The 14,278-nt window shown below is 39.4% G+C and overlaps 1 protein-coding gene across 14 annotated transcripts in view; it reads right to left on the bottom strand.

Annotated features, from left to right (window-relative positions):
* The window catches only part of LIMCH1 (LIM and calponin homology domains 1), a 349,568-nt gene that overhangs the window by 73,924 nt on the left and 261,366 nt on the right, over window positions 1–14,278 (bottom strand). For 11 of the 14 annotated variants that reach the window (XM_063108319.1, XM_063108316.1, XM_063108321.1 and 8 more), the window contains exons 6-9: window positions 13,042–13,152; window positions 7,586–7,781; window positions 2,306–2,558; window positions 1,039–1,305 (exon numbers count right to left, since the gene is read on the bottom strand). In XM_063108319.1, coding sequence (XP_062964389.1) covers window positions 1,039–1,305; window positions 2,306–2,558; window positions 7,586–7,781; window positions 13,042–13,152 — 827 coding nt within the window. The remainder of the gene's footprint in view (window positions 1–1,038; window positions 1,306–2,305; window positions 2,559–7,585; window positions 7,782–13,041; window positions 13,153–14,278) is intronic. The other 3 variants (XM_063108330.1, XM_063108329.1, XM_063108331.1) reach the window with 1 other exon arrangement.

The following is a 14,278-nucleotide window of genomic DNA, read 5'->3' as shown; positions in this document are numbered from 1 at the left end:
GGATTAAATCCATGTAAGCCAATGATGGGTATTTCAATTAAGACCTAGACCACAGAAACAACCACTTATGGAGGAGTACAGAGAAATGGAAAATGTTCTCTTAAATGTGTGGGAAACAGATGTGGTATTGTGGTCAGAGCATCCAAATGTAGCCACCAGATCAGTGGTGACCAGCTCTGCAAGTCACTTACTATCACCAATCTTCAGTTTCCTCTTCTAGAAAATGGGTATATCACTTACCTCTTAGAATTAAGTAAAACAGCAAGTGGCAAAGGAATTTCAATTGTCAATTTGTTCTGAATGTCTCTTTGTCAAATAGATTCTGGCTGCACAATTATTTGTTAGGATCATTGTGGTTATTATATAAAAAAAATTAACCAGCTTTTCAAGACACTACAGAAAACTGTGGAATTAAAGTTTTCTGTGGTTTTGCTTGCCAAAGGTCTCCATCTCAAATGTAACATGAAGCCATCAGGGGTGTATACTAGTGCCTTCATAACAATTAAGAGAAGTAATTACTCCATTCTTTGTTTCTGAATCAGCATGCTTTAGAAAATAAGTAGTCAAATAAACTCAATCCTATTTTCTACTCCCTTGGGACAAAAAAAGTAACTGAATTTTTGTAAACCAGCCACTCTTTCTAAAGAATATTCCCCATTTTAAAGAAACCGATTATTTTCTGGTGATATGTAAAGTGAGATAGTGAGCCATTTAGGAGTAGTGTGAAAATTAACAAGCCACAAACAATAGAAAAATAAGCCCACAAATGACTGTCCACAAGTACAAGACTAGGACAAGGTCTAACCAAGCAAAGGAGCTGACTGTTCACCTTCATTTAAAATAACCAAGTACTTAGCAGAGACATGCCGTAAGGCAAAGACTACGATCTATTTCTGTTTGCTCAGAGTAGGGAGCTGATATGCAACTAGAAAAGCAGAAAGTGAGAAAACAAAATGAAAACTCCATCTCACTAAACAGATTCTAAACCCCGGGCATGCAGAAAGCCAGCCAGGCCAGCCCTCAGCCAGCAGACCTAACCTGGCAAAGCGCTGTGCTGCTGGCATGACCTTGATTCCAGCTCGTTCTAGCCTTCTGCGCTTTTGGATTTCAGCAGCATCTTTTTCTTCAGCCTTGGGAGCTGGTGCCGCCACAGCCCCCTCTGAAGAAGGGTGCTCCTTACCACCGCCGTTGGGCAATTCTAACCCACCATCAGAAGGCTTCCCGCCAGGGTCCACTTGGCCGACTTGGTCTTCTTCCCCCGGAGAACCCACTTCACCTTCCTCTTCCTCTATGGTTTCAGGATAGCTAGTGAGTTGGACAATATGGTTTAACAAACTAACAGACTGGGCTGGGGAGCAGACCATATGTCATCTCCAGGCCATTCTGATGCTACTTTTCACTTAAAAAAGAAAGTCATAGCACACAATATAATCCTGGTAATGTGAAGAAAATTAAACACAGCCATTTGTAAATTAATATAATGCACCATACTCTTGACATTGGTTAAGAGCGATTCCAAACTTTTCTGTTGAAAAGGTAAAATTCATTAGTTTTGTTCAATAATTAAAACTTTTAATAAAATGATTATTCAATGGAAAATCATAGATAGTAAATGTGGACTATTAGAAAAGTCACTTCTATTATAAGGTTCTTGAAGGCAGGAACTGTGTCTTATTTACTATTGGGTCTTCAATGCCTTAAAGATAGCACCTAGCACGTAGTAAATGCTCAATAAGTACCTAATGAATAAATAAATACAAAAATATGATCAGAGACTTAGGAAAACACTGTTTCTCTAAATAGATGAGAAATCCAATGTATCTTCCATTTCTGAGGACTGTTTCTACATGTGATTGGGAAGTGATGTTTCATGCATCACTTACATAATTGAGCTTGGATCTAGATAAATTTGAATCTAGATTTTTTTTTTTAAACCTCTTTTTGTTTAAAGGTAAGAGTCTTTCTACACCTAATCTTCCAGGATGGAGAGTCAGGTAGTCTCCACATGAGGACACAGATGACAGATCTGTGCTCAGTGTCCCATCAACAGAACTGGTTTCAAAAATCTGCTCGTCAGACAAGTAGAGTACTTGTTGAATACCTACTGTGTGCCGGGCACTGTTCTAGGTGTCCTCACAAAGCTCCTATTTTATCATGGCAAGCTCTCTCCCAGGATCTGTCCTGCCCACTGCCATCTGCAATCTACATCGAAGCTCTGAAATGGTTATTTAACCCCATTCATGTCCGGGAGCTGTAGTTCCTAAACCATAAGCCCAGGTAGAAGCAGGGGTAGCTCAGGCCTCACCTGAAGGGCCTCTCCCCACCCAGGGGGGAGGTTGCGGTGCTCCAGCTCTTCCGGTATTCCTCTCGCTCTGCTTTCTTTTTCCTCAGAGGAGCAGGGACATAGGCCGTCTGATTGCTTTTGTTCGGGAGGTACTGGTTAAAAGGCACTGCTGATTTCGGCTCACCGTGGGAAGTCCGCCGTGCAGACATGTCATCTTTCTTCACATCTGGCAGCTTCCGATGCGGCAAGTCAGATTCAGAGTCACTTCCTCTCCCTGGGCAAGAGAGGACGGGTGCTGAGAAAGTGTGTCGGGCTAGCAGAAAAGTTCTCAAGGGCAAGTGCTCAGTGTTAGGGATGTGGTTCAATCTGTGGGTTCCAGGGATTCCTTCCTTAAATTGTTCACTTGACAAATCTGAAGTCTAAGTCTAGATTAGTACTGGGAAAAGCTCTCAATTTTAATCATGAAAAAAGAAAAAGGGAAACAAAAAACCAAAACCAAGCACCAAGTTAAAAAATAAGGTAAGCCTAACTGGATCTGGGAATTACCATTAGTAACACATTTGAATAGAACTATATGCCTGCTAAGATTCTGTAACTCTCAAAAGAGCGAAACATAAATTAACCAATGGAGTTTATACTGAGCACCTGTTGTGGGTCTTACACTGTGCTAAATATTCTGACAAATAAGAATTAGAAAGGATTTAGGTACCTTTAACCAATCCCTGAAATACCTAAAGAATTTAAGTTATAATCAAGAAGTGCAGGTGTATAACAACAACAGGAGCTCAGAAAAGTGACTGATTTGGATTATACCGAGGGTTTGCCTTCCAGGAAGTGGTTTAAGTTATAATAAATGCATATTCCTCTGCATGGAAGCTCTTCCTAGTCCCCATAGCTGGAGACAGTCTTTTCTTCCTGTAAACCCAATGGTCCTATCATCTCATCTTTTCTGGCACTTATACTGTCTATCTTGTATTTTGAGAACAAGGCCTCGGTGCACAGTGGGCATTCTCAAGTCATCTGAAGAATAAATGAATTGGTTTGGTTTAAAGAGCGTTTCAGACAATGCAAATGAATCTGGTGTTACCAACATCAGCCTTTTGTTGGACAATAGCCCCAGTAATTATATTGTATCCTTGTTACTATTATTTATGAGAATGAAACTATCATAAGTAAACACTATGGTATGGGTAGCCACCACTTTAATGCTGGTTGAAAACTCTTAATCAATAACAGCATTATAAGCATAATATCAACTCTGTGGATAATAAATAGAAATATTTCTATTTACACTTTTAAAAAGAGCCTTAAACTAAAGGTGAAGAGATGTGGCAGCCTGGCAGAGATGGGGAGTGTATAGGGCATTAAGTCAAATCCACTTCATTTTGAGCTCTGCCACTCACTAGCTACGAGAATTTGCATTTACCACCTTAAGCCTCAGTTTCCCAATCTGTTAAAATGAGGATAATCATCCCACCTACTTCATGGTATTGTTGGGAGGAACAGATACATGTGAAACTGTTGGTATAGTTCTTGGCACAGAGTAACCATTTAATAAATGCTGGCTACTCTTTATGTCATAATACTTCTGGACCTGTCAGAAATGAGCTGTGAGCTCCTAAGCTTGTCTCTAACACACTTGAATGTTCTTTTCTGTAAAATAGGAATAAAATTATTTGCCCTGGAGATTAGATGACATAATGGCTTTTAAAAGTCTGTAAAAGTTAAAAGCACGGGCCATAAACAAGTTGTTCATTGTCATGGATGAAATATTCAGTTTATGAATTATTCATGCCACTTGCTTTTAGTCTCCCTTCTGAAGTTTTGACCATTTCACTACTTGTTTAGTTTTTGATTCATAACTTAGCTCCCGTCCCACCCCAAATCTTTAAACAAGTACAGCTGTCTCAGTGTCACAATAAAAGGTTTAGAGCCCCCTGTGGATTGCTTTATAAACAAATACTAATACTACCTTACCTCGCCAAGCTCTTAGATTTGTTTCCCCTCTTGATATTATTCCTATGGTGGAACAGAGGCTCAGAAGGACTGAAGAAGTCCTGTCTCCATGGCTGGTTAGTGATGGCTCTGGGACTCTGATTTCTGTTCTCTATTTGTGTATACAACAATCTAAATATACTATCTATAATATACTGAAAGTCTCAAAATATGTTGTTCAACATGTAAACAGACCACTTTTTTTCCCCCAATTATTCTCTGACAATGTCTTCAACACTTTAAGAAATGTTCACCTGCAAATACCCCAGGGCAGAGTGGCACATTTGAAAGAAGTATAGCTTTATGGACTTAGAGACAAGAGTCTAATTTCAGCTCCACCACCTACTAGCTGTGTGACTCTGGGAGATTTAAACCTGCTATACCTCAGTGTCCCAATGGGATTCACAGAAGTGATATCACATAGCTCTTACAGGCTGTCACAAGGATTAAATGAGATGGCATAAGGCACCTAGGAAGTGGCTGGCATGGCACACCCTTGGTAAATGTTAGAGCTCTTCTTATCTAAGGCCTTCAAAAGACTTGAAACGATTTGCACTTCATCCTGCAAACATGAAAATCTTCCAGGGTGGCTTCTCTGTTGAGGACCAAAGTTAGAAAAATGCAACATAGCACACAACGATGATGCTATTTTATCAAAGTCTGGTCCTTCATTTCCATGGAGCTACATACATCTCTCTCCCTTCCAGCAACGAGGGGGTCTTTGTTTTATTTCACATATTTTTGCCATATGCACTCCAAACTCCTTGCTTTTTAATCTCTCTCTAGGGCAGCACTTAAATTTCTCTCATTCCTTATTTTTCTCCCTTACCTCATCTTTCATATAAATGATAAGAATATTCATTTAACACAATGGATCATATTTATAAAATATGTTACTTTAAAAAGCACCTAAGTAGAAGGTTTTGTAATGGGCTTCTTCAATGAAGCCCATTAGGCAGCCTCAGAAGGGATGCTAGTGATGGCGAGAGAAGAATTGGGCAACAAGACAGGTTGTCTGAGTCAACCCTGGAGGTCTATAGCATCCCTATCAGGCAGCTCCTTGTCCAACCCATAGAATTGGCACCTCTCATGAGTGTGGCTCTTGACTGTCCTCATTGAATAGGTCAGTGGGCATCAATAACAAAATAAAGATCTCCATACAGTATTGACCTAATATAGAGTTCAAGGATTTCATGGTAAGACTTTCCCTAATTGATTGTGAGCCCTAGGAAATAAATTTTCAAGACTTAAGAAAAAAAAAAGTTCTTCCAAATTTGGAAGTGTTTATTAGGACCAACAATTTTCTTGATTAGTGTCATTTTAGAAAACATATCATGAACTCTTATGAAATCCAGCATCTATTTGGCTAAAATTATACTACATTTTTAAAAGGCAGATTTTAAAAATGTGTTGTTTTCTTTAAAAACCTCATTAGGTCCTGATTAGTTTACAAGAACATAAGCCTTAAGGTATCAGGCTGATTGGTGAAATCTGTGTATAAGATGTTCCTTCATGGAGGGTATTTTGTAGAAGCTTAATTTCATGTTATTTTTTAGATGTAGAAAACATTTATAAAAAGACTCTAGCTTATCAAATGTAATTGCAGTAAACTAAATTGTGGCTTAGTACATATTAGTACAATATTAGTAATCACCATCTCAAATCCCTTCAAGATGTGACTCATAAACTCTGAATCCTTTGAAGCTGGTGACAGAATAAATAAAAGATCTACATTACCAGTTATAAAAAACTAGGATGAAGAAAACTAAATAATTTTTTAAAACAATCAAAATAATATGGAAGAAACAGTACAGTAACATGTTTCATTAAGGTAAATCTACTTTTTTGGTTATGTTAAAACTCAACTAGATCATGGACTTGGTATTTAACTTCTAATACTGTGGGTGGTTCTTAAGATGTCACAAAAAATTTTAGAAATGTTTTTCAAGCAGCTCACAATGCATCATGGAATTCTTTAGGAGTCACATACTATGTGGCCCTCAGGCTAATCTATTTGCTGGAAAGTTTAAGTCACAAACAAAAGTATTAGTTCAGTCATTTTTTAATAAAACATCTATGAGTATTAGGCAAAGAGAAAGAAATGTGGGTAAATTAAGCTTAAGAGTATTAATTTTGGACTCACACTTCTTGAGGCTAAATTGACAGTGATTTTTGTCACTTCAAAGTGTTGGGGCAATTACTTAATCTCTCTAAGGCTTATCTGTATAACAAGGATAAGAAGGAATGTCTCGCAGCTCCACAGGAGAGCTAAGTAGGGTGCTGTGTACCTCCCAGATCTGTGCTGAGGATTAAGTGAGATACCATGTGTCAAGTAATTAAGTCAGGACCCAGACACATTAAGTACCCAAGTATTTCAGTAACATAGAATTTTACCACTGAAAGAGATCTTTTACCTACAAAATGTAATTGTGACCTTAGAGAGTAGCTTAGTCTAGAAATATTACAATCAATCAAGAAATACATTAAAAAATGGAAATAAAAAACAAATTCCCCTGCAGCCTTGATATCTTTTTGCAAGTTTACACATGCAGAGCCCACCCATCCTCCCTTCCTAAGAGTACAAAGACGCAAGCTAAGTAAGGCAAAGAGCTTCTGAAAACTAGGCATTAAATTTATATCAGTTACGTGACCACACATTTTTGTAAAAAAAACCAATCATATCTTACAGGTGATACAAAATCCATGGTATTTAAATCAAACCCAGTCTCAGAACAAGCAGGGAGTCTGGATTGTGCACTATACCTTAATGGCCACCTGCATTGGGCTAGCCAACTGGTCAGGTATCATAAGCATCGAACATATTGCCAAAAGCCATGCCAATTACAGCTGAATAACCCCAGGCTTCAGGACTTTCATGAGTGTGGGCAGTGCATTTCCAGTTTGCTGGAAGTTGATCCATTTTCATGATACAGTGTGGTACTCACTCAAACATTTCCCTTCCTCGCACCCAGAGTACATAAACTTCTGGCACACTTTATGAGCCAATGGTCTGCACAGCATCTTGATTCACTGAGACCAAGGGAAGAATGATGTAACACATTTTCCAATAGAAGATATGCTCAATGAGGCAATGTTCAAATAAACTGCTGGCAAAGCCAATCCAAATTCTAAGAACCACGAAAAACAACATCCAAAGACATTTTCCTACCAATTTATAGAATTACCAGGTCCCAGCAAGGTGGATATGAGGTCCATCTTCTCAGTGCCCATCCTTCTACTAGTGACAATGCTGTCCCTGTTATTGTTTAATTCCACGACATGCACTTTATTAAGACTCTAACCTACCATCACTGCTTCCCCTGAGGACTACATCTGGTGAAGGTGTCTGCCGGGAGCGGGAGCCAAAGGAATCCAGGCTGTCGAAGGAATCATCTCTGCCATGGCGAGGAGGAGAGAGAGAGTCGCTGCGCTCGGAATCCCAGCAGTCGATGTAACCACTGTCTCGGATACTGCGTTTAGGACTCTCAATGTCATCAGTCTCCTGTGCAAACACAAAACAAAAGGATTATAGACATTATTAGCACAGCAGACATAGAGCCTACAATATCAAGAAATTCAGTCTCCAGTGTTCTCCAATATATCCTGCATATTGTGTCAGTATGGAAAGGTCATAGCAACCAGTGATGGGATCGATTAGTCACAAGTCATAGTTCTGCTCTTCAACCCTTTTCTGCCACAACTTTCCCAATCAGAAAATCATGCACAACATCTCAAAAAAAGTCCCAAAGTAACTCATACACCATAATGTTAAAAATAAAATAAAATAAGCAAAGGAATTAAGAATAAAGAATCACAAAGTTTGGACTCAAAAGAATACAATGATAGATGAAAACAAAAACAAAAACAAAAACCTTGACTTGTCTTTCGGAATCCATAACTGCATGTCTGTCCTGGGAATGAGCCCCTATCTTAACTGTGCAACGGCTCCTGTTTATGCTATCTGGCAAATGCAGGCAGCATTTGTTTTTGCAGCAGAATCAGTTCTGTAAATCCTGGAGCAGCATGCTTCCATCTCTTGCTACCTTGAAGGGAAATTCCTGCTCTGAAAGGAAGCTGTCTTTCTGAGGCAAAAAAAAGTTAAAAAAAAAAAAAAAAAAAAAAGCAATGAAAAATATGCAAAATGCTTTTCCTGATGCCTCAGAAGAATCCAGGCATGCTCTCGCTCTCGGCCAGCTCTTGGCGCTGGGGTTGCTGAAAGCACTTGTGGCTGACCCACATGTTCAGCAGTGAGAACAATGGCTGTCTTTGACAGCCTGTGATTATAAATTCTTTCCAGCACAAGCAGCACATACTAAAACACTGAAACTCCAGCAGAAGAAAGGTCAGTCAAAGCCATCCTCGCCCTCGTATTATAATAAAAGCCTTGTTCCCACCAGTGTTTTAGCATTAATTACAATTGTCCAGGCTGACGAAAACAAAAATAACTCCGGTCACTCAAAGATAAACCTCAATTTAATATCCTCCAGACTCATCGCTTAAAATCAGGATGGTGGTTAACACTGGCAGAGGGACATGTTCTTATCTGCAAAGCCTGGAAGCCACACTGTGGATTTCTTGGGATGCTCACAAAGGTCACCCCTGCATTCCCAATAGAAAGAAAAAATAAAGTTGTTAGCAATTTTGGAAACTGGTTTAAACTGTCTAAGATGCCCACGGGGGGCAATGCCTTTGTAGAACGTGCCTCTGCTGGCTGCTTCCATCCATTGCGTCCAGATCCTCTGACACACTCCACAGCGGGAGGTGTTGTCTTCCTCACCCCCACCCTCCAAACCACAGGAGAAGAAAAAGGAAGAAAGTGAGAGTCAACATGCCTCTTGGAGCTTCAGCTGCTGTCTCACAGCTAGTTATGGGAAAGAAAAACAGAAAGGCCCTTATGTTCACGACTGTGTAGAAAGCCAAGACTAAAATGCTGGATCGAGTGCAAGAGCTGGGAGCTGAATGGCACGGCCAGTTTGAAAAGGGAAAAAAACAGGCCACCCGTGGCCATCTGTGGCCAAGGTGGTCCCTTAGGAACCACAAGATGAAGCTAGAAGCTGGTTCTTCAGCTTGAAATAAAGATGTGGACATCAGCTGGACAGGCAATTTTACTGGCTTCCGTCAAGTCACCACGCTTAGTTTCTCGGTCACATCAAGTTAAGCTTTGGGGAGACTGTAGAAGATGTAAAGCAACACAAAGGCTAGCACAGTCTAAATTCTCCTTTCTTAGGGTATAATTATGTTGTCTGTGCTTTTCATGCAGGAGCCCAGTAGTTTTCTGTCTGATGAGTCAAATCAGTCCATTGTGCTATTGCTACTTAGTTGTTCTAGTAACAGTGTGCATTAATAAAGGGGGTGAGAACTACTAGCTTCCATAAAATTTTTGGAATATTTCATTCACCTGTCCTTTTCTTATCCCCGTTTGTCAGACATAATGAGAACCAGCCTGCACTGGTGGGCGACTTACAATATCTGAGAAACTCCATTTACCTGTTTTACCACTGATCATCTTCTGCTTCTTGTTATTTATAAGGTGGCTGTTATTTATAAGGACCTACTCTAGAGTGTTTTAGGTCCTTCTTTTCCAGCCTGATCACCCCCTCTCCACCCACCACCCTCTGGTTGTGAAAGCTATTCATTTCACAGATATTTACTGAGCATCTTCTATGTGTCAGGTAATGTTCCAGTCCTGGGGACACAAAATTATACAAAAATCGACAAATACCTTGTCCTCGTGGCCCTTATGTTCTAGTGCAGAAGACAAAAAATAAACAGAAAAACATATAAATGAACATGAAGTTGGTCGATAAGTATCACGAAAAAAGTAAGGCAGGTTGAGGGACTGGAAGTTGATGGCGGTTGCTATTTTAGGAGAGGTCCTGCATTTGTTTGCTCCTCCTCTTTATCCCCTTCTTCTAGTAATACCCCTCACCCCCTGAAACAGGAGTGGGTTAGGACAATCACAGCATTCCTTTCCCCGGTCACAGTGACTGACTCAGGAATAGGTCCCACACTAGCCAGAGGACATTCCTAGGAATTTTACACCTGGAACCAGGGAGAAGAATTCTCTTGTCTTGTGGGGCAAGGAATTAGAAGCAGGTCATCCTGGGCATGATGTTGGCCATGGTCCCTGTTATGCAGGAATGTTTGCCTATTGGAGGAGAGAATGAATTCAAGAAGAGATAAGTACAGAAGAAGAACCTAGACTGTTGACTTTCTAGTTTCTGTCCCTGACATCTCTAGTTCTCATGGTTTCCCCTTCAATCTCAATATTCTCGTAGTAAACGCCCTTTGTTCAGCTTAAGTGTCCCTCCTTTGTGAGACCTTCCCTGACATATCTAGGTTCAGTGAAAGGCCACTGTCACTATGCTTTCAGAGACTCTTTTTGTATACAGCAATAGCAACAATCTAGGAATACTTTCTATATACCAGACTCTATGTTAAGGGCTGTATGTGTGTCACCTATATTATAAAACTTAAAAAGTCGTACCATAGTTAATAATTTTTATGCACATTTCTCCCACTAGAAAAATGAATATAAAAATTTCTGGCTGGTTTCCTTTGTGGAAAAAAAAATTTAATTGCGAATTTATTTCAGCCTGCTTATGTGCAGAAGAGATTCCAGTTGTCCCTCCATATCTGTTCTCCACTTCTCTAAAAACCACCCACAATTTTTAGCTGAAATAGAGTCTACTATTTATTCCCAAGTCTTTCCTTGCAGTTAGATATGGCTATGTGACCAACTTCAAGGCAGTAAGATGTAAGTGTGTCTAAAGGGAGAGCATAGGCCCATCTTCCCCCATTCCTCTTCCTTCCTCCTGGCTTAATGTGCACATGACGACTAAAGGCTGAGCAGCGATATTGGGCCAGCAGGAGAGAAGCCACGGGTTGGTGATGTTGGCACAAAAGATAGAAGGTGCTGGGCCTTCTGCCATGGACCAGACATGAAACCCCCACCACCGCCCTTAATTGTGTGTCCAGACCTTGTTTATGTGAGTCAGAAATAAAATTCTATCTTATTTTAGCTGTTATTTTGAGTTTTTTGCATTTCCTAGGGAAATCCAGTTCTGATAAAATGAGATAATATATATTATAGATGAAACTAATATTTCCAGGTGCTTGGATAGACCAGTGAAATTCAGGACATTTACTCTATAGAGAAATCATAGTACCATAGCTGGCTATATTAGTTCAGAGCCATGCTTTGCCCAGAGATACTAACTACTCCATCATTTCCTGGGATGTTACCTACATTCATTAAAAAAGATAACAGCTGTTAACAACAGGTCATTTCAAGGTAGTTGTGTAACTCTCTCAGTAGAAAGCTAGTAGGGTTGAAGAAACCAGTAACTGCTCAGATTACAGAGGAGCCGGACTGGAGGTAAGAATGTTAATAAAGAGAATAAATCAGTTTCCAGTAGAATCTAGCAGGGGAAGTGTGAGGTAGAGCTTTTAATGAGTTTTAAAAAGATGACCCATCTATTATTATGTAAGTCCAAATTTAATATAAAAACAATAAACATTTAGACTTCCCAAACCCAGGTTGGAACGTACCTTCGTAGTTTCTCTAAAAATAGAGTTAGATGAAAAATTAAAGGACGAATAAAAGCTATGAGTAAAAAACAATGTGTCATGCTTAAGTGTGTGAGTGCGTTTATTTTATTTTTAAGGGAATTTAGCTTAAAGGACTTTGTTTATAGCATTACAACCAATGTGAAACTTTGTCCTTTTATAAACACGTGAGCCAGACTGGCTCCTGCCAAATGTGAACTGTTAGAACTACTAGTTTTAATTTAAGGAAAGGAGAATAAATTATTAGAAAGTTGAAACAAATTCTTACTTTCAGTATGAAAAGATGAATTCTAAAACACTGAATGTCTCTTAATGAGGTTTTATTAGCTCATTTATTTCGCATGTTAGTGAAATAAGGAAGAGCAAGTCCTTAATTATTTGTGCTTTAATTTGGGTCTTATCCAAAATACATAGAGGCTGATTACAAATGAGCCTCACCTGTTCACTAAGGCTGGCTGGGGGGCTTCTCCTGGGTAAAACTATATACACTAGTACTTTGCGTGAGTTATGTACATTGCAGACCCTTAAAAAGGAACACTCAGGTGGATACACATGAAACATTCCACTGTTTCTTTGACAAATTCCTACCTTAGGTCAGTCTTTCCTGTTATCAAATAGACAAATAAAGCTTTTGATGATGTACAAAATGCTTTCCAAATTTCCAGGTCATTCAAATACAATGGCCATGAAATGCACACACTAGAAAGAAAGCTTCACTTTTATCAGAGCTTGTCCAGGGTAGATGCCCCGAAAAGAACTTGGCTGACATTACCTCACCCACACCAAGGTCCTGATGGGTGAGCAAAATGACCTTTAGGGCAAAAGTGCAGAGTAAGTCTTCATTTTTGTATAATACTGTATTGTTTCTTTCGAGCATTATTCCCCCAAGAAAACAAACACTGAGCTCCTTGGCATATAAAGCCATATACTGACAGATTGGGTTTGCTCTTTGGAATTTAAGTTAGATCGAGCTCAGATCTCCTATTCTCCAAAGGGTAAGAAAGTTCAGGTACGTGTGTGAGGCGAGAAGCAAAGACGTCGTTGGTAAGACTAGTGCTCATTCCTTTGAGTGCATGACATTTTGGCCTGTACAATCCCACCCCACGGAACTGTAATAATCTTACAAATAAGAAAATGTGCTGCTTTCCCATCTTGTCTAACTCTCAGGGGATAAAGAAGTAAAACAAAGTTACCTTTCTCATCTGAGCCAACAATCCTTCAAACTCCTTCAGGTTCAGCGTAGTTCCACTATAGGACGTACAGCTGTTTGCTGCTTTTCCCAGCCAGTAAATGGTAACTAATACCTGTAAAACAAAACAGTGCACAAGAACAGGAGAATTTTCCCCCAAGAATGATGTTTAAACTAAGGAATCAATAATGCTCCAGTCACAGGAAAGCAGGAAGGACAGAACGTGCAAGACTGACTTACAAAAGCCACCATCCATGAGGTATCCATAAAACACAAAATCATTTTAATAAGAACCCAATGCTCTATCAGTCTACACAAACATAATTCAGTAGTGAAAATAAGACTCCAGTTTTAGGAAACGTTAGATTGTGAGAAAGTGATCTCTAAGACAGCAAGAAGGAAAAATAAATCCTACAAAGTTACTTTCATGTAGTGAAGTTTTCACAGTTAGGCAGCAACATTTTTCAAAAACTCTTTGGAGTCTTTACCCAGACAAGCAATGAAAGAGATTGTCAATTCCTTGTAAGAAAGGTGCTCTTGAAGGCCCACAATTTCTACTTGTGGGCTCAAAGGTTCTGCTAAAGCCAATGACAAAAATCCCAAAGGAGAGATAAAGTTTATTAGTGGTCTGCAGCACAGGTTCAACAGAATATACCTAATTAAAGTCAAAAGAATGCAATATAATGAAGAATATGATCTGCAGATACCTAGCGTTGGGGTATGGTTGGATTCCCACTAATCTGAGATGGGAAATTTTTAGCCTTGACAAGGTTGCTACCAATTAAACAACTTTGGATGTTTCAGAATGTCTATGAATATCCAATGGTCTGAAGCTACAGTACTAAATTAATTTTGTTCTGTCTTTCCAAAGAAACTGTCCAAAAAAGCAAATGCTCTTTACACTGACTTTCCTGTAAAACCCAGCACGAGTCTTCTGAAGATGAGCTACTCAAAACTGAATGATGGGGATCTGAAGGCTATGTAAAAGCTAAGACTATTATTTTATTTTCACATTCTGTCTTACTGTTTTAACCAGGCTGGGAAGTACTTATTGTACCTCCTTCCACGTGGTAAGCCAGGAAGTGTTTTGGACAACGTGACATAGGTACATGGTTCCAGCTGGCAACAGGCCCAAGATATGGTTCTTGTGCATCAATGCTAGGGTGAGATTCCGTTTTCTCCCTCTGTGCGAAAATGTTACTTATGAATCCTTCAAAACTTCTAGAAGGTCTTTTTTTTTT

This window comes from Cynocephalus volans, chromosome 9 (genome assembly GCF_027409185.1).
Source record: "Cynocephalus volans isolate mCynVol1 chromosome 9, mCynVol1.pri, whole genome shotgun sequence".
Classification (NCBI taxonomy): domain Eukaryota; kingdom Metazoa; phylum Chordata; class Mammalia; order Dermoptera; family Cynocephalidae; genus Cynocephalus; species Cynocephalus volans.
The sequence above is the reverse complement of the archived record's forward strand: the minus strand, read 5'-3'. Positions and strand labels throughout refer to the sequence as shown.